General features: G+C 40.4%; 4 protein-coding genes and 1 long non-coding RNA gene across 13 annotated transcripts; 4 read left to right on the top strand and 1 right to left on the bottom strand.

Moving 5' to 3' along the window:
• The first annotated feature begins 242 nt into the window (after positions 1–242).
• On the top strand, positions 243–2,592 carry LOC106438522. Its single transcript, XM_013879713.3, has 7 exons — positions 243–618; positions 703–791; positions 862–1,000; positions 1,410–1,508; positions 1,593–1,715; positions 1,788–2,047; positions 2,137–2,592. The coding sequence occupies exons 1-7, from the start codon at positions 459–461 to the stop codon at positions 2,245–2,247; spliced, it is 981 nt and encodes a 326-aa protein (XP_013735167.2). The 5' UTR covers positions 243–458; the 3' UTR covers positions 2,248–2,592.
• Positions 2,593–3,396: 804 nt separating this feature from the next.
• Positions 3,397–5,814, top strand: LOC106438523 (protein WEAK CHLOROPLAST MOVEMENT UNDER BLUE LIGHT-like 1). Its single transcript, XM_013879715.3, has 2 exons — positions 3,397–3,930; positions 3,995–5,814. Exons 1-2 carry the CDS (start codon positions 3,412–3,414, stop codon positions 5,723–5,725), a joined length of 2,250 nt encoding a protein of 749 aa, XP_013735169.2. The 5' UTR covers positions 3,397–3,411; the 3' UTR covers positions 5,726–5,814.
• Positions 5,815–5,871: 57 nt separating this feature from the next.
• LOC106438524 (protein CYPRO4) lies at positions 5,872–8,408 on the bottom strand. Its single transcript, XM_013879717.3, has 2 exons — positions 6,630–8,408; positions 5,872–6,346 (listed from the first exon to the last, which is right to left on the bottom strand). Exons 1-2 carry the CDS (start codon positions 8,268–8,270, stop codon positions 6,065–6,067), a joined length of 1,923 nt encoding a protein of 640 aa, XP_013735171.1. The 5' UTR covers positions 8,271–8,408; the 3' UTR covers positions 5,872–6,064.
• A 744-nt stretch (positions 8,409–9,152) lies between these two features.
• On the top strand, positions 9,153–10,996 carry LOC106353593. 8 transcript variants are annotated; one of them, XR_007339523.1, is made up of 5 exons: positions 9,153–9,440; positions 9,541–9,602; positions 9,862–10,111; positions 10,208–10,342; positions 10,497–10,996. It is a non-coding gene; the product is annotated as an uncharacterized LOC106353593 (long non-coding RNA). The 8 variants fall into 8 exon arrangements; XR_007339524.1 differs by having other exon boundaries at positions 9,723–10,111; XR_007339527.1 differs by having other exon boundaries at positions 9,541–9,613.
• Positions 10,997–11,973: 977 nt separating this feature from the next.
• Positions 11,974–14,662, top strand: LOC106438525 (signal peptide peptidase-like 1). 2 transcript variants are annotated; one of them, XM_013879718.3, is made up of 4 exons: positions 11,974–12,124; positions 13,179–13,982; positions 14,074–14,274; positions 14,387–14,662. In XM_013879718.3, the coding sequence occupies exons 2-4, from the start codon at positions 13,185–13,187 to the stop codon at positions 14,504–14,506; spliced, it is 1,119 nt and encodes a 372-aa protein (XP_013735172.1). In that variant the 5' UTR covers positions 11,974–12,124; positions 13,179–13,184; the 3' UTR covers positions 14,507–14,662. The 2 variants fall into 2 exon arrangements, with proteins under 2 accessions (XP_013735172.1, XP_013735173.1); XM_013879719.3 differs by having other exon boundaries at positions 11,975–12,124; positions 13,176–13,982.
• Positions 14,663–24,591: the final 9,929 nt, after the last annotated feature.

The following is a 24,591-nucleotide window of genomic DNA, read 5'->3' as shown; positions in this document are numbered from 1 at the left end:
GAGTTTCGGCCCATCTCTCATTTTATGGGCTTTATTTGGGCTTTATTTATTCGGCCTTTCGTCGGAGAAAGAAAGAGTTAAAAGGCTCAAAGTTTCGGCCCATCTATTATCTTCTGGGCTTTATTTATTCGGCCTTTCGTCGTCAATAACAGTTAATGAAAGAAGTAGATTAGGGGTAAAAGTGTCTTTTGTGTAAAATCTCGGTTCATTAACGAACCAGCGAAGTGTCTTTTAATTAATTAAACACGTTCGTACTATTAATTACACAACCAACATTTTACACTGTGTGTTCGGTAATAATTTGAAGCTGCGATTTCCTTTTCTTCGAGAAATCGAATCATCTTCTACTTTCCTCAGATTAAAGCAATAAAGTGTTAATCGAATCGACTTTCTGGAGATCGATCTTCAACATAGAGTTGATAAAGAGAGGAATATGGAGGGATGACGGCGGCGGAGAGATGGCGAGGGGAGGAGGAGAATGGACAGTCACCGGAGGCGGAGTTGTCTCGTACAAAAGAATAACACTACTCGTTTGCTCTTTCAACATTCTCATTGCTCTCTTTGTTCTTCGCTTTCTCTATGCTTCTTCTCTCCACTTCTATCCCAATCACCACAATGGTTCGCCCTCTTTTTGATTTTGCTTCGTATTGATAAATGTTTGTATCTAAAGCTTCTGCCTTTTTCAATTTTTTTCTTATCTAGCTGTTAGGTACGCGTCAGATGAGATTAGGAAAATGGAGGAATCTACTCGGATTCGAAGATCCAAACATCCTTCTGAGCTTGTTAGATTGGTTAGTTGAATGGAATTTTTTTTTTGATTGATGCGTTGGTTCTCATCAAATGTTTTTGTCATCATAATAGGTGAAGAAGCTGAGACATGAGGTCGCCACATCAGAATCAAGTGTTGAACTCTCTCCTAGTGTAAAAGGCAAACTAGTTGATGAGATCTTGGAGCGTTTGAAAAGATTAGAGGAGAAGTCCAATGTTACACTAGTCAGAGGTTTGTGCTGTTTTCAAATCCTACATAATAAAAAAAAATTGGATCTTTGTTTCGCTTACTAAGCTATATATCCTCTGAAAGTTATGACATTTATTTTAAAACTGCCACAAACTTGTACCTTTGTGAACTTTTTTGATCAATTACCACCTGCTAATGGTTTGTCTTCTTGCTCGTTGAAATGTGATTGATGTCTTTTTTGACCTTATTTGTCTTATTGCTTAACCTTGTGCAAGATGTGGTCGATGTCAAGGTCAATTTAGTAAAGATAATATCATTCAGGAATATAGAAGCTCAAGTAACTAACAACATCATTCATGTAGAAGTGGAATATAGCTAATGTAACTAATAATGTTACTCTCCATTCAATGTATGATCTGTAATACTTTCTTATGTTCTTTTGGCGATATAGAAGCTGTAGAAACGTGGCGCAGTGAGAAGCTGAAGGAAGCTAAAGAGCTGATTCAGGAACAAAATGGGGTTAATTCCACCTTGATAGTGGAGGAAGCAGGTATTACTCATTTAAGACTGGATCATTGGTTAATATAACTAGAGTTGAACTCTCACTTACTGAGTTACTGTAACTATCATATAGGGATGCTTGTAAGAGCGTTGGAGTTGGAGTGGGATGCGTTGTCTGAAGAGATTGGGTTTTGGTTACCTGCTGAGGTTCACAATGAAGAGCACGATGATAAACCTGAAGGAGAGGAAGAGCCTGGTACTATTACTCATTCTCTGATTTTGCATAAATGTAATTTGGTTATAACTCATGAATTTTTGGAATTTACAGAGGAAATATTAGCAGGGAGACCAGTGCCAGCTGTATGTAATGTAGAGCTTCACACAGATTACGGTGGTGCTGCAGTGAGATGGGGACTTACACATCACAAAGAGAGTGCAGCTGATTGTTGCCAAGCTTGCTTAGACCAGGCAAAGCGTGCGAAACCTGGAGAAATGAGATGCAACATATGGGTTTATTGCCCATCTGAGTTTGGTTGCTTTTCTCCAGATATTTATGAGCATAAACATCAGGAATGTTGGCTTAAATACGTAAGAATAGTTACTTCGTTTCACTATAGTTTCCTTGAGATTATTACTCAGTCTAAGTCGGATTATTAACCTTGGACTTAAAATTGCAGGCAGAGAAGCCAAAACGGACCTTTAAAGACAGATACTCAGAGGCTTACAGAAATAACCACCCAAAAGCGCCTACTATTGTTCCATGGGTTTCAGGTGTTGTAACGGCTTGAGCTAAAACCCCTTGTGGACAGGACAGTAGGAGAGAAATAGTGTTTGGTTATTTCATGTTGTGTTGCCATTCTTCAGTCTTGAAAGTTGAAGTACCGGACCAAGATGCTAACATCTTTGGCCAGTTGTATACGAGAATATAATGTTTTTTTTTTGTTTCTTGATTTTATTTGTTTGTCTTTGCAACACATACCATAACACATGGTCGAAAGTCGAAATATGGCATCACGAATCATGTTTTTTTTTTTGTCTAATGTTGTTCAACTCTCTTAGTGGCCACCTCATAGTGTGATGTAAACTGTACTGCACTGGTTTTGTTTTGGAAAAAGAAATGTAGCATTCATTTATTTTTCAGTTTTCTAAAGATTCTAGATTGTTCACCAAAATCCCTTTTTCTAGTCTAACTAAATAAATATTTGCTGTATCCTTGCTTTTGCTTATATATTTTTGAACGCATGTTGTAATACCCCCTGTATGGTGATGTGAATGTGCAGGAGAAATAGTGGAGATAGATTGATATAAAGCAGGTATCAGAAGAGAAAGAGTTGAACAAACCAGGGTCACTGCCTCGCAAGGAAAGAGAAACTGGTGGAAAGTGGGAAAGATGAAGAACAAGATGATGATGATGATGATGATGATGGGTTTAGTGAGCTTGAAACCATTGCCACCACCGGTAAAAAAGTTTAGTAATGAAAAAGCTATCTATGGACATGACGTCTTTTTTTGTTGTGTCGACCAAATTTTTGTCTCCTGGTTCTGACAATGAGTTGTGACCACAGTCAGGTTGTATGCGACAGAGAGATACAACAGAGCATATGGTTAAGGTTAGTTAGGGACAAATGTCTATATCCGGTAGTATGTTATTAAAACATCACATTACAATTCTGAAATGAATACATAATGAAAAATAGGAATCATAAGAAGAAGAAGAAAGCGAAAATTATTGAGGGAAAGAGAGGTTCATCAACCATTTTGTTTCCAGGATTATCTCTTTTCTAATTATAGACTTTTGAATTGTCTACCTCTTGTTACTTATCTAATAAAAAAACTTATTAACCGGAAACTTCATTGATTTCTCTCCTCTACTTTCTTCGTTCTTTTTCTCTTGTAAGTTTCTTTTTGTTGATTTCTTTCTTTTAACGTTTGCCTTTGTTAAGCTTCCTCCAATGGAAGATTTGAAATTACCAGAAGCAGTATCTCCTCCTCCTCCTCCTCCAGAAGAACCTAATGATAGCGGCGACGTTGGAATCACAGAGCCTGAGTTGCAGCAGCCTCAAGCAGATGAAGCAAATGAACAACAATCTGAATCAAATGAAGATTCAACTGAAAATGAGAAAATTTATATGGATGACACTTTTTTGCCCTCCGGTTTATCAAGCAGCCAAGCAGAAGAAGCACAAGATTATGTTTCTGAGATTGTTCTGCCTAGAGTGAAGATTAAGAATGGAGCAGTGGGTGCACCAAGAGTGCCTTCAAGATCTCTTTCTTCCCTAAGAAGCCTTGGATCTCCAAGAGCACTCTTGTCTCCAAGATTTGGAGCATCATCATCACCTTTGAGCAACGGAACACCCAATTCTTACAGACACTCCATTGACACAGCATCTCCTTTTGAATCTGTTAAAGAAGCTGTCTCAAAATTTGGAGGAATCACAGACTGGAAAGCACATAGAATGGAAGTACTAGAGGTAATGCTCCTTGTGTGTGTATCTTTGCATTGTGACTTGTGCTCACTTTCTTTTTTCATTGCAGAGACGCAAGTTTGTGGAACAAGAACTTGAAAAGTTGGAAGAGCAGATCCCTGAGTACAAGAAAAAATCAGAAACCGTTGAGATGTCAAAGTTCTTAACGGTTGAGGAGTTAGAGAACACGAAGAGACTCATTGAAGAGCTGAAGCTTAATCTCGACAAGGCGGAGACAGAAGAGAAACAAGCAAAGCAAGACTCAGACCTTGCAAAGATGAGAGTTGAGGAGATGGAACAAGGAATAGCTGGCGAAGCCAGCGTTGCAACCAAAGCACAGCTCGAAGTGGCTCAAGCCAGACACACATCTGCGATCTCAGAACTTGAATCTGTTAAAGAAGAGCTGCAAGCTCTTGAAAGCGAGTATGATGCTTTGGTGAAAGAGAAAGAGGAGGCTGTGAAGGAAGCGGAGGAAGCAGTTAAGGCTTCTAAAGAAGTTGAGAGGAAAGTTGAAGAGCTCACTATAGAGCTGATAGCTTCAAAGGAGTCGTTGGAGTGTGCACACTCTTCTCATCTGGAAGCTGAAGAGCATAAGATTGGAGCGATCGTGTCGCGTGATCAGGAGACTCACAAGTGGGAGAAGGAGCTGAAGCAAGCGGAGGAAGAGCTTCAGAAGCTAAAGCACCATATAGTTTCAACGAAAGAGCTGAAAGCGAAACTCGACTTTGCTTCAGCGCTGCTTCTTGATTTGAAGAAAGAACTGGAAGATTATAACGAATCATCCAAGGAGAAGTCTCACGCAGACGTACAAACAGCTGTTGCTTCTGCAAAGAAGGAGTTAGAAGAAGTCAATGTGAATATAGAGAAAGCAAGTTCCGAAGTGAATAGCTTGAAGGTTGCAACATCTTCTTTGAGAATGGAGCTTGAGAAAGAGAGATCAGCGCTTGACTCGATTAAAAAACGAGAAGGGATGGCGTCGATAGCGGTAGAGTCTCTAGATGCTGAGATAGACATAACAAGGGTGGAGATAGCTCTCGTTGCGTCCAATGCCAAAGAAGCTAGAGAGGAGACGGTGGAGCTGCCAAAGCAACTCCACCAAGCAGCTCAAGAGGCTGATGAAGCGAAGTCATTAGCTGAACTAGCTCGCGAAGAGCTGAGAAAGTCTCGAGAAGAAGCAGAGAAGGCAAAGGCTGGAGCAAGGACAGTGGAGAGCAGATTAGTCGCAGCTCAGAAAGAAATAGAAGCTTCTAAAGCTTCGGAGAGACTGGCGTTAGCCACCATCAAGGCCTTGCAAGAGAGCGAGTCTGCTTTGAAGGAAAACAACGTTGATTCTCCAAGGAGTGTGACGCTGACGCTGGATGAGTACTATGAGCTTAGCAAGCGTGCTCACGAGGCTGAAGAAGCAGCCAACGCGAAGGTCGCAGCGGCGGTTTGTGAGATTGAGGAAGCTAAAGAAACAGAGAAGAGGAACTTGGAGAAGTTGGAGGAAGTGAACAAAGAGATGGATTCGAGAAAGAAAGCGTTAGCAGAAGCTATTGAGAAGGCTGAGAAGGCTAAAGAAGGGAAGATGGGTGTAGAACAAGAGCTGAGGAAATGGAGGGAAGAACATGATGTAAAGAGAAAGAATGATGACGATGAAGTGAACACAGAGAAAAGTCATGAAGAAGAGTCTAAGGAGAAAGAAACAGAGTCTAATGGAACTGAAACAAACACAACTCCACAAGCAGTTCCTGGAAAGAAAAAGAAGAAACTCTTCCCAAGATTTTTAATGTTCATGATGAAGAAGAAGTCGAATAAGTGAGTTTGATATGAACAAGTTGATTATGTAAATTTTTTTATTAATGTAAAAGAAGAATTAAGCACTAATTACCAGATTTTTTTTACCAAGAACATAGACATGTTATGTTGAAGGAACTGGATAAGCTTTCTTCGTGCTAACCTTCTAGCTTCTTTCAAATGAAAACAGATAATATAACCAACATAAGAGTCAATGTCACACCAAAGTAGATTAGCAACATCCTGGAATGTTTTGTGTTTTAAATCTAACAGCGTACTAAGAACGAGAAAACAAGAGTTTAACATGGTTACAAACATACTAGGATTCGAATTATATAGACTTAAGGTCCTTCACTTGCTTGATTCATCGCTTGCTGGATAAGCTGAAAGAGCTGACTTTCATGGGAGTTGCAATGACCAGAGGCGCTTCAGGTGAACCAGAGATTGCAAAGTTGTCATTCATGAAGCGGCTGTCGACAATGGATTCGTTTCGCAGGACTATCTTGTAGCAGTAGCATTTCTTCAGGCCTTCTTGGTCATGGTAGCATTCATGAGATCCGTTCTTCACTTGCTGAAAGTTCCATATCACACTGAATTTGCCAACAGTTGCCACCACGTGACGCTCTTGTTTCCCATCCTCAGTGACCTATACATATCAAAATTTACCACAAACGATACACTTAAGATCGATTACCAAAAAGAAACACCAGGCAATAGAGGAACACTATAACTTGTAAAGTAGAAACTGTGGGACAAACTGAACAAGACAAGACAACTTTTATTGCACAGGCAAAGGTTCATGTTAAGGATTTTAAAAGACTATATGCACTCTACTATGAACAAAACATACAGAGAATGATGCGGTTTGTCTGGAGCAAGAATATCACTTTGGGAGCACGAATATAGACAGCAGCTAGAGTTTTGCTTACCCAAGAAAACTGAGCATTGCGGAACTTATTGTTCGCTCCAGCTAAATGTGCGTCGAGAGGTCTTAGCTTTAGCAACCTCGGCGCAGCTATCTTATTCCCCATGCGACCCTCAAAGCCAGTCTTTGTTTTACCAGCCTTGTCAGTGAAAAGGGTACAGATAACAATCAGATACGTATCAGTCGTACCAACAATCCATTTCCCATCGAAAGTAGCATCCACATGAGTCACAGGCGCACCAAGTCCAGGGAAAGCAGTCTTCGCCTGCCTCATAGTATTACTCGAGTAAAGCCTAATCTTCCCATCAAGAGAGCCAACCACAATAGATCCATCACCGGTCGTTGCAAAGCACTGGAAGTTAGTCCCTCTAGAAAACTGATGCCCCTGCGCCCAATTCAAAACCGGGGCACTGGCAGCAGCAAGATCCTGAACCATCCCGTACCTGTCACGCATATCCCACCTGCAAAGCCTATTGTTATCCAAACCGAGAAAGGTCGACGCAGACGGGTCCAATTGAGCACCTTTACCATCGTTAGTGATATCACTCATAGAGATATCAACTCCATCTTTCTCAAACTTCCACTCAGATATAACCTTCCCTGTCTCAATATCAAGCTGGTGGATCCCTCGGTTCTGACTCATGGGACTCATGAGCAGCATGTTAGTTTCAGCTCTCATTAAAAGAGCCTTCCTAGGCGCAGAGTGAGCTTTACCAAACCCACCACCCTCGAAGTTAACACAGACACCTTTCCCTTGAATCCCTTGCCTCATGTTCTTGAACACCTGAATACCAGAATCCCCCACGAGGAAGCTATTATCCAACGCACCGAGAGCTAAGCTATGTATCCCTTCACTCGTAGCTTCCTCAAAAGCTTCAGTCAAATCCTGACTATCTCTCAACGGAGTCGCGGACTGTGGACTCTTAAGCAAAATGTCATCAGCGTCTTCCCACATTGAATCATCAGCAGCTTCCGGATTCGCCCACCCGATAAAATCTTTCCCGAAGATCTTGGCCTTGCTAGCGTCGTTCAACTCAACGCCGTGATTGTTCTCAAACAAGCAGTTGTTATAGCTGTTTACGTAATCGGCGAAGTCCTCGGTGCCGGCGAATTTCAACGCCCAGACACCTTTAGCGACGAAATCAACTCGGCGCTGGTCTTTATAAGCTTTCAATTGCATCTCCTCCGATACCTTCTCTCGGATCTTGCTTCCTACCTTCAACACCCACCATTCATTCTCCGAATCTTGATTCTCGTCGTCGTCTTCTTCATCCTCGTTTACTTGAGAGGTTTTCACGAAGGAGTAAGCGGCGAACTTCTCAGCAGTGATCCATTTCGCTTTGGGAGTGTTGCCGTTGATGTAACGGAAGAGGCGAGCTGAGTTCTCCGTAGACGGAGGAGGTGTGTACTTCAGCTTCAGGGATTTGAGCTTTGCGTCGACGTCGTCGAGTGACGACGAAGGAGGTTTAGGACGACGACGACCACCGGAGGAGGGAGATGGAGCTAACGTATCGTCTCTAGAGTCCTCGAACTTGTCTTCGTCGTTTGATTCTTCTTGGCCGTCTCTTCGTTCTTCGTACTCTTCGTATTCTTCCTCGTCTGATGTGCAGATCTCGAGATCTTCTTGACTGTGAGCTGCTCCCATCTCGAAGAAACTCTAAATGAGAGAGAATCTGGAAATAACGGCAAATGAGATTCAAATTGAAGGTGGGAAAGTGTAGTGGTAGAAGAAGAAGGAGGAGGAGACGAGCATAAAATTCGAAATTTGAAAAATTAGGGTTAGACGTTGTGTTCCCCTTTAACCACTTAGATTGGAGATAACCGGCTACACCCAGTAAACAGACCGGTAGAGCCCGTTAATTGGGCTTATTTGATTTTTTTTTAAAGAAAAAAAGATATCAGGAAGTTAACTAGGCCTGGACTTAAGATATTCGGTTCGGGTTCGGTTAAGATCCAATCGGATCCGGATCTTTTGAATAAATGAATTCTTTATCCAATAGATATTTGGTAAATTTCGGTTCGAATTTCGGATCGGATACCACCAGTTTCGCATCGGTTTTGGATACCCGTTTATCATGTAAATCATATATATATTTACCAAATAAAATAATTACTGATTATATACTCGACCATTAGCGTAGGCTACCTGGATTCAAGTTTGATCAGATCCGGTTCGGGTAAACGTTCCGGTTAAAAAGTTCCAATCCTAAAATTAACAAGTTAATATAGTGAAATTAAATAATAGTCTGTTGAGAAAATAAAATAAAATAATAGTCTAACCTTTGTTTTTGTTTTGGGGACTAATAGTAGCTAATTAATCATAATACGTTTTCTTTTTGGACAAAATCTTATACAATAAAGGAGACTTGCCTCTCTCCTCCTTCCTCCACGTCCTCAAGATGATATGGGCAAATCTGGACACGTGTACAATTTTTCTAGATGACTCTCGCTTTCTGACTTTATTCTGGTAGTGGGCCAACTTTTTGATACAATTTTATTATCTGGCCCAAATCTTCTTTTCGTTCATTTGTAGCCCATTTCTCCCCACACTGATCAGCCTGATACCACGGAGAACGCCGTCGATCTCCTCTGCCAAGACTTTACTGTTCCGCTTCCCCTCCCTTTGCTGCGTTTAAGAAACGTCTACACTAATGGCTTTCAATCAACGATACCCACTACATCATCTTTAATGCCTTATTATCAAGCTCTCTCAGGGGATTATATATATGCAGAAGATGAGAGATTTTTCATGCGCATCCTCTTGCTCCTTTAAGATTACTGAAACCAGACATTTTTCCTTATTCACCAATATTTTGTAATTTGGGAATTGAGAAACAAAATAATTGTTATGGCTATTTGTTTCATCACAACTTTTTAAAACATGTTCTTAACCAAAATCTATTGTTCTTTGTCAGGGAAACAAAGTCGTCAAACTAAGCTCTGCTCAAAAGCTCCTCCAACGAAAAAGATTCTTTCGGTATCATTTCTGTATGATTATTTTGCCATACAATATTCTCCTTTAATGAATTAGTTTTTCCATTTCTTGGCTTTTGTACTCAATATCAGTAACTTTTTTTCCTCATCTCTCTTTCTGCAGTTTAGTTTTAAAATCCAATGTTTTTGTCATTCTCACTGGTTAGTTGCTTGATAATTGCATCTTGAACAACAAAGAAAGAGTTATGTGTTCTGTTTATTTTTACTTTTAAATTTCGGGTTTCAAAGATCTTTCAAAACAGGGTTGGTGGTTCTGGAGTGAACATGAGAAGCACAGCCAAGGTAATCGTTTTGTTATATTTACACGTTGACAACAAATTTAGCAAATTTCCTGTAAAATAGAATCAGAATGACAAAGCTTACTGATCTCTGTTTGGTTTACCTTTACACTCTCCCTGAACCTGCAACCCAACCATCAAAATTCCTAAAAAGGAACTATGATTGTTCCAACACTGGTGAAGCTCCTGGGAAAAACAGTGAAGTGATCTTATAGTAAGGCCTCTGATGTTCATTTCCCTTTCTAGGGGTTTTTACTTCATTCTTCTTTGATTTTCTGTTTTGATGTTTATACAAAACAATCTATATCAGGGACCATACCATTGTAGTGTTGGAGCTGACAAGTCTTTTGGAAGGGAAGGGACATCGTTGATTCTCACTTCAAGGAATGTTTGTATGCCGGAATTAACACCAGTACGGATCAATGGAGAAGTCATGCCTGGTCAGGTATTACTTCAGAAACCAACAATGTATCAATCTTTATATCACCTATGAACCAAAATTTACAAAAGTTTAGCACGAGCTAATCTTTTTGGTTGAAACAATTGGAGTTTCAAGTCCGCCCATCGGTTGATTTGATGTGCTTTGCTCTGCTTTGCAGCGGATCTAATATGGGATGCTGAATGATTTTTCTAGATTACACCCAGTTCCGTAACACCGCTTAAGTATCCGTACCAGATGTATGTTGCGTCATTTATCCCTACTACCAGATAAATGTACCTGTCATTTAGAGAAGAGATTTTTTGGGATTGAATAAATGTTCTGTCTCGATCAACCTGCAATGTAGCTACTCTGATGGGTGAATATACTCATATACCCTAGAATTCAGCTGCATAACATCTTCACCTAGGAACGAGAGATTGTGATTCTCAAGCTATGGTTTCCAAGCCATCTCTCGATTTCAAGCTATAATTTATTAATCTTTAATATGTAATGCTGCAATGTCATATATAACTTGATGTCTGAGTTACAAAGGGTGAGTTTTGGCTTTGCTTTTAGATTCCAAGAATATGTGAGGGGAAATAGACAATTCTAAAAGGGAGTTTGGAAAACATTATAGGTCTAAGATCAATAAGAAAACTAAGTTGACAAGGAGCAAAATATTTGAAAAGAAAGCCGCAAAACGTATTATAGTTTTACACCATTAAATTTCACTTCCTTTTCTATAAGAGCTTTCAACTTTTTCAAAAGATATTAACTAGGATACTGATGCAAAAATTTCGTGCACGAACTTAAGTTTAGAAATTCAAAATCGAGAGTGACTTCATCATATATATACAGTATATAGATTTGTTTCCAAGTGAGGAAATGCATTAAAATTACAGGGAATAAGAGTTACCATGCTTATGTGATACTTGACAACTTTATAGCCTATGAAACAATATTTATATGTCACCGTGACAACCTATAAAACATATGTATCTTATGTTAATACTATAAGCCACAACCTATAAAAGTGTACTCATGGTATCTTATGTTACTACTATAAGCCACAACCTGTAAAAGTGTACTCATGGTGTAAATAACACAGTGAAGGTTATCGTATCAAATCTCAAATCAAATGTCAGAAACCGGACTTTACATATTCAATGAATAAAGATAGATGAAGTCTTTTTTTCTTTGAACACCAAAATATATGAAGTCTAATATCTAAATTCACATGGCACTAAAATCTTTATAATTGTATACTATGAACAACATATACAATATAAAACTACATACCAAAAAAAAAAAAAAATACAGATGAAAGAAAAATAGATTGAATATATAAAATACTTATATATCTAAGATAAGATCCTACTGTAGACACATTAGTCCTATTTCAACTAATGTACAGGGAAAGATAATCGAACTCATAAGAGTATAATTAAATTAGTACAAATGTTAGAAAACACGTGTGATAAAAAATACAAACAAAAAAATATAGAAAATCTCAGAAAAAAAAACAGATCAAAATATTTAAAATGTCAAAATTAACCTAAATAAATATAAAACCGTAATTCATTTAATAATAAAACATGCGAACCCGGCGCGTAGCGCCGGAATACCACTAGTTAATCATAATACGTTGTGACAGTGTAAATAATACGTTAGCTAATTAGATTATTAATGAATTCCAAATATCTTTTCGTTTCTTCTTCTCCAACGCATGTGAAACGTAGATGAGATCCCAATTCACTCCATTGAAGCCTTTTTAAGGGATTCAACAACGCGTTTAAGGTCTCTCAGGTGAGAACAATCTTCTGCTTTCTCATTCTATTTTGATATTTTCCTCTCGATTTAATTTCTGCAATCTGCGTCTCACTCTCTTTTGAACTGAGACATTGCTTGATTACTACAAGGTCTCCAACCTAGTTTTTGTCTCTTTGAACAAACCCCACCATTGCAAAATACGAACTTTATTTCATTTATGGATTGCTTAGTTTCCTAAAATGTCAAATCTTTTTGTTTACCTGCTTATAAACCAATTCGTGATTTGCTTTGAATCGTATAGAACCCAAATTGAGCTTGATGTCTGAAAACTACGCGTGGTTTTACAATTTTCTAAGAGCAATGCTAGGCGTTTGTTTCTTTGTATAATATTTTGGTCTTAAAACCTTTTTTTGGAAGTTGATTTGATTTTGAACATTAGTTGTCTCTACTTACTGCATTTATCATGCAAATTGCCCGTGTTTGATTTTTGTATCTAATGTAACCTCTTTTTGATTATCAATATGTTTTAAGGGCACACTTATCATAAGCCAAAAATCAGATAATTAATTGTAAACTATGCATTGTTTATAATTAAAGACAGTGATGTATTCCATTTTAGTTATAAACAATGCATAGTTTTATAGTCAATTAGTTATCTGAATTTCGAATTATGATAATTGTGGGCTTAAAGCATATTGATAATCAAAAATATTACATTAGATACTTGATTTTTGGGTCAGACACTAGATACTATAATGGACAATTTGCATGATGAATGATGTAAGTATAGCCTCGGAAAGAAATGATAGATAACTAATGTTCAAAATCAACTTTCAAAAAACTGTTTAAGACCAAAAAGTTAAGACAAAGAAACAAACTCCTCACATCCCTCTTAGAAAACTGGAAAACCACGCGTAGTTTACAAAGAATCAAACACCGCGCATCCTTCTTAGAAAATTAGAAAACCAATTTGACTTGTATAGAACCCAAATTGAGCTTGATGTCTGAATTTGTGACAGACATGTTCTGTAAAACTCTTAAAACTGAAGCTTTCTTTTGTTTGTTTCTTGTGTGATTTGATCTTTAGCAGGTTCACATGGAGACTCTATGGACTCTTTTGTATCTGCTAGAACCTGCTCCATCCGCTCTCATGCTCACAGCTGTAACCGTCACATTTGCATCTGCCTTCCGTGCACTTAACTACGGCAAAGAGATGGAGAGAAACCGTGACTTCTCCGAAGCATCCATTACACTAGACACCTCTCAGGCCTTGATGATCCCAGTCATGAGCTCTTGCAGTTTGCTCCTCATGTTTTATCTCTTCTCTTCCGTCTCTCAGCTCCTCACCGCCTTCACAGCCATCGCCTCGGTCTCATCTCTCTTCTTTTGGCTCTCACCGTATGCGTTGTACATCAAGTCCCAGCTCGGTCTCTCTGATCCTTTCCTCTCACGCTGCTGCTCTAAATCGTTTACTAGAATGCAGGGACTGCTTCTTGTGGCTTGTGCCGTGACTGTTATAGCGTGGCTTGTCTCTGGTCATTGGGTGTTGAACAACCTGCTTGGGATCTCTATCTGTATTGCGTTCGTCAGCCATGTTCGTCTTCCTAATATCAAGATATGTGCTATGCTGCTACTGTGTCTCTTTGTGTATGACATCTTCTGGGTCTTCTTCTCTGAGAGATTCTTTGGTGCTAATGTTATGGTGACTGTGGCGACTCAGCAAGCGTCGAACCCGGTTCATACAGTAGCCAACAGTTTGAATCTTCCTGGACTGGAATTGATCACAAAGAAACTGGAGCTGCCTGTTAAAATAGTGTTTCCGAGGAACCTATTGGGCGGTGTGGTGCCTGGTGTGAGTGCCTCAGAGTTCATGATGCTTGGTCTTGGTGACATGGTAACAGATCAAAACCCTTGTTGTTATAGTTTAAGATTGTTTCTTCCCATGTTTCACTAATTGAATGAAATGTTGTTTTTGTTTTTTTCAGGCTATTCCTGCAATGCTTTTGGCTTTGATCCTCTGCTTTGACCATAGAAAAAGTAGAGATGTGGTGAATCTTGTTGATCTAAAATCTTGCAAGGGGCACAAGTACATATGGTATGCACTTCCCGGGTACGCCATTGGCTTGGTCTCGGCTCTAGCTGCAGGTGTCTTGACCCACTCACCTCAGCCAGCTCTGCTTTATCTGGTACTTGTTTTCCTTAAACCAAAACTGTTGATTCATTCCAGTTTTTTTATATTCATGAGCCCCGATCAGTGTGAAATATAATGTGATTGTGATTTCTCTTTTATATATATAGGTACCATCTACGTTAGGACCAGTGATCTTCATGTCATGGCGGAGAAAGGATCTTGCGGAGCTGTGGGAAGGATCAGCATTGTCCAATCCCATTGAGAAATCTCATGAAATAGAGATCTGAGTTTATTATATCAACCAAAGATAGCTCAGAAACATAAAAACAAAAACACAAAGACGTTAGGAACCATATCAGTCAGATCAGGTGTTCTTGTATTCTCTAGTAAAAAAACACAAGTATTATATCTCATTTTATTGCATTTGTATACCTTACATGCAGCAAAAATATTCAAGGAAGTAAAATAAACATTTAAGTTCCAAGTGTATAACATCTTATATCAACTGAACTACAATTTATAAGAAAATCAATCATATGGAAACTAAGCAAAATTTAAAGTGTTTTCCAAAACACAATGATAATATGGTAGTCATCTAACATAGACTAACTAGTTGACAAAACACAATGGCCAAAGTTAGAAAAATAATGAGGAAAAGTGTAAAAAAATAAAGTTCATCTCCAATGTAGACCCAGCTCTGTAGAAGAGTATATTACGTCAAAAACAATTTCCAGATTTAACAAAAAAAAATATAAAAACACTTCTCGGATCAACTGTTCTTGTCCTAACCGGATAAGGAAGTGGAACAATGTAGCAGTTGTTAGCTCCAGGAAAGGAGCTGGTTCAATGCAAAAACAGAGCATGTGTCACATGACTCGCTTGGTATGTGAAATACCGGTTTAAAGTGGTTATGAGCTGATGACGTGGAGACATCGGCTTAGAAGATCTTTGCTGTGGTGATAAGCTTGAGAAGATCTGCTGTTAGCATAATATTAGGAGATGAGGATATTATGTAACAGAGTATATAACTGTGACTAGATAGGAGATTTAGGTCACGGTTTTAGAGATTAAAAAGAGCAAGTGTAAGAGGCTGTTCTACACTGGCTCGCGTGGGAACAATTGGTGTAGCTCGATCACCAGTTGGTTTGTCAGATAGATTAAGGATTGGTCCGTCACAAGTCGGTGTAGACGTTGTGTAATTCGGATTAGACAGGTCTTGTAAGAGTGTCTAAGAAATTCTTAATAAAACAAGTTGTGTTGTGGAAACGTGGTTCAGTTCTTATACTTTGGTATCCATTTGATCTTTCATTTGGTATCAGAGCAGGTCTCCTCTGTGGACTCAAGTAGTCTACTCACAGGTTGAGGTCCTGCGATCATCATGGAAACCATGAAAGAACTAGTTGCACTGCAAAAACCAATCATGCTAGATGAGGGAAACTTTGGACACTGGAAAGCCAGGATGCGACACATCATCAGAGGCATTGACGAAGATGCTTGGACTGCAGTTGAGCAAGGATGGTCAGCACCCACTATGATCATGGATGATAAGTCTAAAGAACCCTTACCCAAGGAGAGATGGACAGACTCTGATAAAGCTGCTTCAAAATTTAACTCTAAAGCTCTCACCACAATCTTCTCCGCTGTAGATCTTGATCAGTTCAAGATAATTCAAGGTTGTGAATCTGCCAAGGAAGCATGGGATACTCTGATCAATCACTTTGAAGGGAATACTAGCGTTAGACGTACCAGGATTGATCATCTAGCCTCAAAATTTGAAAACCTACGCATGGAGGATGATGAATCGATTGGAAGTTTCATTTCAAAGATCAGCTCCATATCTAATGAAGCATCTGTACTTGGCAAAAAGTACAATGAAAAGAAACTTGTGAAGAAGCTCCTGAGATGTCTTCCAGCTCGATTTGAAGCCTATAAAGCTGTTCTGAAAATTGCTGTCAACACTGACGAGATGAAGTTCGATCAACTAGCAGGGATCCTGAAGGTACATGACCTTGAGCGAGTGGAAGAAAGTCCTAAAAGTCAGAAGGGAATTGCATTCTCAGCTGATACACAAGAAGTCGATCGCGTCAAGCGAATTGAGGACAACATGGTCCTCATGGCTAAGAACTTCAACAAGATGATTAAGAGAGTTGAAAAAGGACAGAGCCGCTCGAACAACAGATTCCAGAACAGAGACAATGAACGAACCTCTAACCAGAATTCAAGGAACGATTCAGGTCGAGGGAATCGCAGAAAGGACTTACAATGCCATGAATGTGAAGGTTATGGTCACTATCGCAACGAATGTCCTCTGACAAAGAGAAAGGAGCTAAAATGCATTGAGTGCAAAGGATATGGTCACACCAGAAGTGAATGCCCCAACAATCTCAAAAAGGATAAGTCCCTTATCTGTTTCAGCGACACTGAGTCAGAAAGTGATGAGGATAACGATGAACTGCTCCTAAACTTTGTAGCATTAGTCAGCAAAGACGACAAACCTGAAATCATCTCAAGTTCAGATTCGGAGTCAGATACTGAACAAGATGCAGACGAGGTATCTACAGACATCAAAACAGAATATCGAGTTCTATTTGACAAATTCACTGAACTGAGCTTAGAGAATCTACAACTAATCAAGGATAGAGCGATGTTGAAGGCTCAAGTAAACATTCTGGAGCTTGAACAACCTGAAACAAAAGTCATCCAGAACTCGACGGAATTAGTCGAAGAGAAGAAGAACGACCTGTCTGCACTTGAGAAAACTATCTCCAACCAAGCTTACAACCTGAAGAATCTGGAAATCAGATACGATCAAACTCAACACTTACTGAGTGAAGAAATGGAGAAGAGTCGGTTACTGCAACGAGAACTCAGTGACAACTACAAGAAATTGAGAATGCTCAATACAGGCTCCAGCACTCTGGACCACATTCTGAATCAAGGTCAGTCCCCTGCAATCAACCGAGGACTTGGATATCAAGGAACTACATCTCAGACTGATGATCACACAAAAGGCATCAAATTTGTGAAGAGCTCACAGCAGTCAGCACCAACTGATCAACAGGTAGTTGCACCATCCAAAGCTGATGGAAAAGATCAAATTCAGAGAAGAGTAATTCCACGACAGAATGTATGTCTGTTCTGCTGCAAACCAGGACACAAGGTTTCAAACTGCTACTTTCGCAGACGCCAACATCAACGGGCATGGTCTCTGAACAAATGTTTTATTGAACCAACCAGAGTAGGATGTGTGTGGATAGCCAAGACAGATCTCTATCCAAACTATGGAAATAGAGTTTCTCTTAAACTCAACTCCGGAGTAGAGAGTGCCACATCACCAGTCAGTACTCAAAGGGAAGGAAAAGCCATCATGTGCAACTTAGCGTTCATGCAAGACTGGGCCTCAACTGAAGGGGATTCAGTGTCCCACTCAGACTGCGATATGACACTCTCCGATGATGAAGACAGTAGCGAAGAACTGTCATACGCGTTTAACTCAAGACCCACAGTAGCTGGAGTTGCTTATACCTCCACTGACAACTCTGTAACTACTGAAGTTCCATGGTACTTTGATAGTGGTTGCTCAAGACACATGACCGGAACACTGAGTTGTTTGGATAAAGTGGAATACATCAAAGGAGGAAAGGTCACATTTGGTGATGGTGGCTATGGAAAAATCCGAGGTGTAGGAAACACTAACAGAGCAGACTTACCTAACCTCATAAACGTGTACTTTGTGGATGGACTGAAAGCCAATCTTATTAGTGTGAGCCAGCTCTGTGATGAAGGACTTCAAGTCATCTTTGATAAGAAGGAGTGTCGTGCAGTTAACGAAAAAGGAATCACAGTCTTGGTGGGGTTTCGATCAGAAAACAACTGTTACATGTGGAAACCCTCAAGCCAATGCATGTCAGCTAAAGAATCTCAAAGTGATCTCTGGCACAAGAAACTAGGACACATGAACACAAATGGCCTATCCAGATTGGTACGCGCAGAGGTAGTAAGAGGAGTGCCAACACTTGAGGATATCTCAGACAACGTATGTGGAGCGTGTTGCAAAGGTAAACAGATCAAGGTTCAACACAAGCAGGTATCTCAGATCAACTCAAAACAAGTTTGTGAACTTATTCATATGGATCTTATGGGTCCGATAACTCCTAACAGTGTTGCTGGAAAGCAATATATCTTTGTACTTGTTGATGATTTTTCCAGGTTCACTTGGGTTAGATTCCTGAAACACAAGTCAGACGCAGTTGATAGCTTTCGAATTCTCGCGTTACAACTCAAACAAGAGAAGGGTGGCATAGTGCAAATTCGTAGTGATCATGGAGGTGAGTTTCAGAACAAGGACTTTGACACCTTCTGCCAGAGTCAAGGCATTCAACACCAGTATGCTGCACCAAGGACTCCTCAACAAAATGGGATTGTAGAACGGAAAAATCGAACCCTTCAAGAAATGGCAAGAGCCATGCTCGCTGGAAACAACGTTCCATCTGGATTCTGGGCTGAAGCTGTTAACACAGCGTGCTATATCATCAATAGAGTGTATGTAAAACCAAAGACGAAGACAACGCCATATGAAATCTTCAAAGGGAAGACTCCTAACCTGAGTTTCTGTCATGTCTTTGGATGCCTGTGTTACATCTTGAATGACAAAGACAACCTAGGCAAGTTCGATGCCAAGAGTGACGTGGGGATGTTTCTCGGTTACTCTACAAACAGCTCAGCCTTTCGGGTTTACAACTCAAGGACCAAGCTAATTGATGACAAAGTCAACGTGGTGTTTGATGATCGAATGGGATTTTATCAGACTGATGCAGCTCAAAGAAATGTATGTGTTACACCTGATGCAGCGACTGACATTAACCCCATCACTACACCAACACCTGATGAAACCCCTGAGATTGACGACCAGATCCTACCTTCCTCAGTCACAGTTCACAAAAATCACTCTCCAGATGACGTCATTGGAGGAGTACTCGATGATAGAGTGACTCGCAAGAAACAAATTGACTTCAAAGGGATGGTCAAACTCGCATGCTTTATGGTAGAGATGGCGAGAACAGACTGCTTCATCTCACAAATTGAACCAAGGAACATTCAAGAAGCATTGGATGATGAATTCTGGACTGCATCAATGCATGAGGAAATGGATCAGTTCATCAGACTTCAAGTCTGGGACTTAGTACCAAGGCCAACAGATGCGAATGTGATCGGTACTAAATGGCTGCACAAGAACAAAACTGATGAGAATGGGAATGTTGTCAGAAACAAGTCAAGACTAGTAGCACAGGGCTACTCCCAGATTGAAGGCATTGACTTTGATGAGACTTTCGCTCCTGTGGCACGACTCGAGGCCATACGTCTACTGTTCGGCATTGCCTGCAAACTGAGAATCAAGCTGTACCAAATGGACGTTAAAAGCGCGTTTCTAAATGGGGTTCTCCAGGAAGAAGTGTATGTAACACAGCCTAAAGGATTTGAGGATCCTCACTTCCCAAATCATGTGTACAAGCTGAAAAAAGCACTTTATGGCCTGAAGCAAGCTCCAAGGGCATGGTATGAGCGACTAACGCAATTCCTGACTGAGACAGGGTTTAAGAGAGGAGGGGTTGACAAGACACTGTTCATCCAGGAAATAGACTCACACATTCTGGTCATCCAAGTCTACGTCGATGATATTATATTTGGGAGCACATCCAAGTACCTTGTCAAGGAGTTTATGAAAACCATGACCAAAGAATTTGAGATGAGCATGGTAGGTGAGTTAACGTACTTCCTTGGTCTACAAATCAAGCAAATGGACGATGGAATATTTGTGACTCAAAGCACCTACGCGAAAAATCTGATTAAACGATTCGGCATGGTAACCTGCAAGACGGCAAGAACACCTATGAGCACGACCACTAAGCTCTCACGTGACGAGGACGGTAGAAAGGTGGATGAGAAACTATACAGAGCTATGATCGGTAGTCTTCTTTACCTCACTGCGAGTCGCCCTGACCTATGCCTGAGCGTAGGAATCTGTGCTCGCTATCAAGCCTCTCCAAAGGAATCACACATGAATGCTGTAAAACGAGTGATCAAATATGTGAAAGGAACCCTGAATTTTGGCCTGCACTATACCTTCGAAACTAACCTTAATCTTGCAGGGTATTGTGATGCAGACTGGGCAGGGTGTGTAGATGACAGAAGAAGCACATCAGGCGGCTGCTTCTTTCTAGGCAACAACATGGTCTCATGGCACAGCAAGAAACAGAATTGCGTCTCCCTATCAACTGCTGAGGCTGAATACATCGCGTTAGGAAGCTGTTGCACTCAACTCCTGTGGATGCGACAAATGCTTGTTGACTACGGGTATGTCTCTGACCCTATGCTAGTTCACTGTGACAACATGAGTGCCATTAACTTAACTAAGAATCCTGTGCAACACTCTCGCACTAAGCATGTTGATCTTAGACACCACTTTGTGAGAGAGTTGGTAGAACTGAAACTTGTGATCATTGAACATGTCTCATCTGAAAATCAATTAGCAGATATCTTCACTAAACCTCTCGACTTCAACACCTTTCTGGGACTCAGAAAGGCGTTGGGAATTGTCGACCTTTAATCACCTTACCCATAATGTCCTAGGGGGTAGATAAGCACAGTTAGTAGTAAGCTCACCTCAAGTCACCTCTTTCAAAACCTTGTATCAACAATTCATTGGAAGTCATAATCTGAGCTGTTCTTAGCTATCTTGGCCACGAGACTCTACTGTGAAGGACACTCATCTTGGACCAGGATGCTAAAACATTCTGAGCTGAGCACTGATCACTGTCTGGATTGAGTTAAGAAACAGTGAAACGTCAGACAAAGTGTCACATTCTAGAATAACCGTGTGAAAGGCCTAAAAGGAAGAACACTCGTCATGGAACAGGGTATCACAACACTCTGTATCTAAGACGATCACTGTTCAGATTAGGCAAAATCAGATATTAGTGTGACATTCATCATGGATCAGGGTGCCACAACACTCTGCATCTGTAATGCTCTTTGCCCTACTAAGATGTTGATTTTGGGAAAAAAAAAAAAAAAAAAAAAAAAAAAAAAAAAAAAAAAAAGGGCCTTATAGGTTCCCATTGTAGAGGCAGAGATGGGAGCACAATGCTGCGAGAAGTGTTTCTAAAGTGTGACCAAGCCAAGCAACTGATCTAGTTTTCAGCAAAACTTCTAGTGAACCATTCTGTGTCAGCTACTCGGCTGAGCAAGCTACAGAGTGGAGTTGAGTCATTGCTTTTCATTCACTTATTTTTTTGACTTGAGTGTGTCTGAATCTGTCTGAGCTAGCCGTATCTTTTCCCATGGGACATTGAATATTTGTATATACGTTGTACTAGATTTATTTTCGACAATTATGTCACGATGATCACAGAAACCAGTCCTATTACTCTCTCCATATGTGTCTTGCTTAAAAAATGTGTTAGGAGTTCTTGGTACAAAAGTGAATATTGGGCCCAAATGTCACTTGTGAAACAAGCTTATGGGTCAGTGAGATGGGCCTAAACCAGCTGAATCTCTACTTAACCGCTAAGGGTTTTCAGCTCAGCTGCCACACTCCAAACCAAGAAACCTCACAGCTCTCTCCCATTCTAACGAGCAACATGCAACCTCGGAGAAGCTCGCGATTGAGACAATCAATGGAGACTCAAAGCTCTCTGATAACTCCGATCAACCCAGGCTCGTCATCGTGTCAGCGGAAATCAGCACGCAAGCGTCTCCGCCGCCCCACGCCGGCTACTCCGTCACTCCCGGAACCTGAGGTTGAGTCTCTCTCTGATGACAACCCAGATGATACCGATTCCGACGGATCTCTGGAAGAAGCCGCATCTGACGATACTCAAGAGGAACAACAAGACGAGTTCCTTCCAAAAGGACCAAGATACGAGGAGAGTCGCCAACAGTTCCAGATCCTGATTCAAGCCAACCCCGCGCTCCTCCGACCATCCAGGGCACCAATCAACTCTCGCTTTGCTACGGTGGAAGCAACTGAAAGGTATCGGGATTTGAAGAACAGGAAGTTTCTTGTCCAGTATCGTCTCCCTTTAGACGAAGAGAATCTTCAAGATGTCAAGAAGGTGATTATGGACTCAGGGCTGATTTACACGGTTATTGACTCTGATCCGTTCAAACCAAGCGTGATAAGACAGTTCATCGCAAATCTGGTGGATGCCGAGCCTCGAGGAGATGGAGTTGCGGTCTATGTCAAAGGCTCCCTGGTGAACTTCTCTCCAAGCCTGATCAACTCTCTGTATCTCATTCCAGCATGTGAGGAGGATCCTGATTGGTCAACCTATAACATGGATCGAGTGTGTACGTTTCTGACCAACAAGCGAATCCGCCGCTGGGAAGATATGAGCTCCAAGTTCCTCACTGCCACAAATCAAGTGCTGTACAAACTTGTTTGTGCTAACTGGATCCCCACCACAAGCTACACAGCTATGAACCCAGAGCGTCTTCGATTCGTCTACATGCTCTACCATGACCGCAAATTCGACTTCGGAAAGCTTGTCTACAACCAGATCATGGCAATGGCTGAGAGCACGAGAACCGAACGAACTCGAAGAATCATTTTCCCCAACCTGATTCAGCAAGTGTTATTGTTCCAACGCAATGTTCCTCCGGACTCTGATGATGAGGAATTCACTGGCTTGCCAAAGAAAGTAGTCAAAGACAAGAAGGCCGGCTTAGGGTCTGGAACCGAGTCTAGGACGCCTAACCTTGAAGAAGACATTGAGCATGCTATCGCTGGTCTCAAGGCCATCAGCATGCGTCTCAGGAGTAAGATGATCTAGAGGAGTTGTATTAACTAATGTTGCATCAGTACTAATGTGATTTTATCTTAATGTGCATCTATGCAGGGGGAGAATACCCACATCAGCAGCAGAATGGAGACAGTGATGGTGGAAGTGACTGAGGGAACGCCTTTTGTAGTCAATTCATCTATAGGCTCAAATTTTCATGTGTTTGAATTGTCTCATAATTGATCGGGAGACAATGAGCTTATTGAATGTATTTTGGTAGTTAGGGTCAACTTCTCGATTATGGCTTTAAGTTGTGTTCCAAGTTGTGTAATATCCTAGGGTTGTATCAAAGACTATTATCTGGTTTGAATTTATGATTTGAATGGATTATTGGGTCTAATTTTTCAACCATAGCATATCTCCTGTTAACAATGGTTTTGCAGGTAGCATAGAGTGTCACATTCAGATAAAAAGGGGGAGAATGTTAGCTCCAGGAAAGGAGCTGGTTCAATGCAAAAACAGAGCATGTGTCACATGACTCGCTTGGTATGTGAAATACCGGTTTAAAGTGGTTATGAGCTGATGACGTGGAGACATCGGCTTAGAAGATCTTTGCTGTGGTGATAAGCTTGAGAAGATCTGCTGTTAGCATAATATTAGGAGATGAGGATATTATGTAACAGAGTATATAACTGTGACTAGATAGGAGATTTAGGTCACGGTTTTAGAGATTAAAAAGAGCAAGTGTAAGAGGCTGTTCTACACTGGCTCGCGTGGGAACAATTGGTGTAGCTCGATCACCAGTTGGTTTGTCAGATAGATTAAGGATTGGTCCGTCACAAGTCGGTGTAGACGTTGTGTAATTCGGATTAGACAGGTCTTGTAAGAGTGTCTAAGAAATTCTTAATAAAACAAGTTGTGTTGTGGAAACGTGGTTCAGTTCTTATACTTTGGTATCCATTTGATCTTTCAGCAGTAGCACTAGACAATCCGCGTTGAAAGCACTGAGGTTATTAAAAGTGAAAATTGGCATGCGATTACATTAACAATACCAAACTCTCTTGTCCATTTCTATGGATGTCTCGGGCTAATGGAAGCCAGCTACATGTCTTGTTTGACTTTTATATCTCTGAGTTCTCTTCAATCATACATGCATCTGTATTAACTACTATAGTCACTAATCAACTCACCATTATCTTATTCACCACTGATGGATAGTCAAATTCTCTACATTTCAAAACGAAATGTAAGTTCTAAAAATTGGATCCTTCTAGATAGCTATATGTATTAGTTATCTTGATCATGTCTACAAGATCAACGTTAATTCTAGAGAAGTCTACTAATGCTAATTTATAGTGTCAAACTCCCATAACTCCATAAAATTATAAGAATCATATCTTATAGAAACCAATGGAATATAATCTTTTTGTGGCTAATTTTGGTCTGAGTTTATCATATCACTATGTTTAAGTTTTTGCCGTTCGAGGCTTCTCGAATCAGCATGTTTAAGTTTTAGTTCCTTTGCCATCAAAACTCGTTGCTTAATTAAGATTTTGTATATTTTAGTTAATATAAATATGATTTGTAGTGAA

The sequence above is a fragment of the Brassica napus genome, chromosome A1 (genome assembly GCF_020379485.1).
Source record: "Brassica napus cultivar Da-Ae chromosome A1, Da-Ae, whole genome shotgun sequence".
Taxonomy (NCBI): Eukaryota; Viridiplantae; Streptophyta; class Magnoliopsida; order Brassicales; family Brassicaceae; genus Brassica; species Brassica napus.
The sequence above is the reverse complement of the archived record's forward strand: the minus strand, read 5'-3'. Positions and strand labels throughout refer to the sequence as shown.

What these genes read in the sequence shown, in the direction of transcription:
- LOC106438522 (XM_013879713.3), top strand. Translation starts at nt 459, where the DNA reads ATGGCGAGGGGAGGAGGAGAATGGACAGTCACCGGAGGCGGAGTTGTC. An exon ending in CTATCCCAATCACCACAATG is followed by an intron (nt 619 to 702) that starts GTTCGCCCTCTT and finishes TTTCTTATCTAG; the next exon opens with CTGTTAGGTACGCGTCAGAT. An exon ending in TGAAGGAGAGGAAGAGCCTG is followed by an intron (nt 1,716 to 1,787) that starts GTACTATTACTC and finishes TGGAATTTACAG; the next exon opens with AGGAAATATTAGCAGGGAGA.
- LOC106438523 (XM_013879715.3), top strand. Translation starts at nt 3,412, where the DNA reads ATGGAAGATTTGAAATTACCAGAAGCAGTATCTCCTCCTCCTCCTCCT. An exon ending in ATAGAATGGAAGTACTAGAG is followed by an intron (nt 3,931 to 3,994) that starts GTAATGCTCCTT and finishes TTTTCATTGCAG; the next exon opens with AGACGCAAGTTTGTGGAACA.
- LOC106438524 (XM_013879717.3), bottom strand. Translation starts at nt 8,270, where the DNA reads ATGGGAGCAGCTCACAGTCAAGAAGATCTCGAGATCTGCACATCAGAC. An exon ending in GCAATGCTCAGTTTTCTTGG is followed by an intron (nt 6,347 to 6,629) that starts GTAAGCAAAACT and finishes TGATATGTATAG; the next exon opens with GTCACTGAGGATGGGAAACA.
- LOC106438525 (XM_013879718.3), top strand. Translation starts at nt 13,185, where the DNA reads ATGGAGACTCTATGGACTCTTTTGTATCTGCTAGAACCTGCTCCATCC. An exon ending in TGCTTGGTCTTGGTGACATG is followed by an intron (nt 13,983 to 14,073) that starts GTAACAGATCAA and finishes TGTTTTTTTCAG; the next exon opens with GCTATTCCTGCAATGCTTTT. An exon ending in AGCCAGCTCTGCTTTATCTG is followed by an intron (nt 14,275 to 14,386) that starts GTACTTGTTTTC and finishes TTATATATATAG; the next exon opens with GTACCATCTACGTTAGGACC.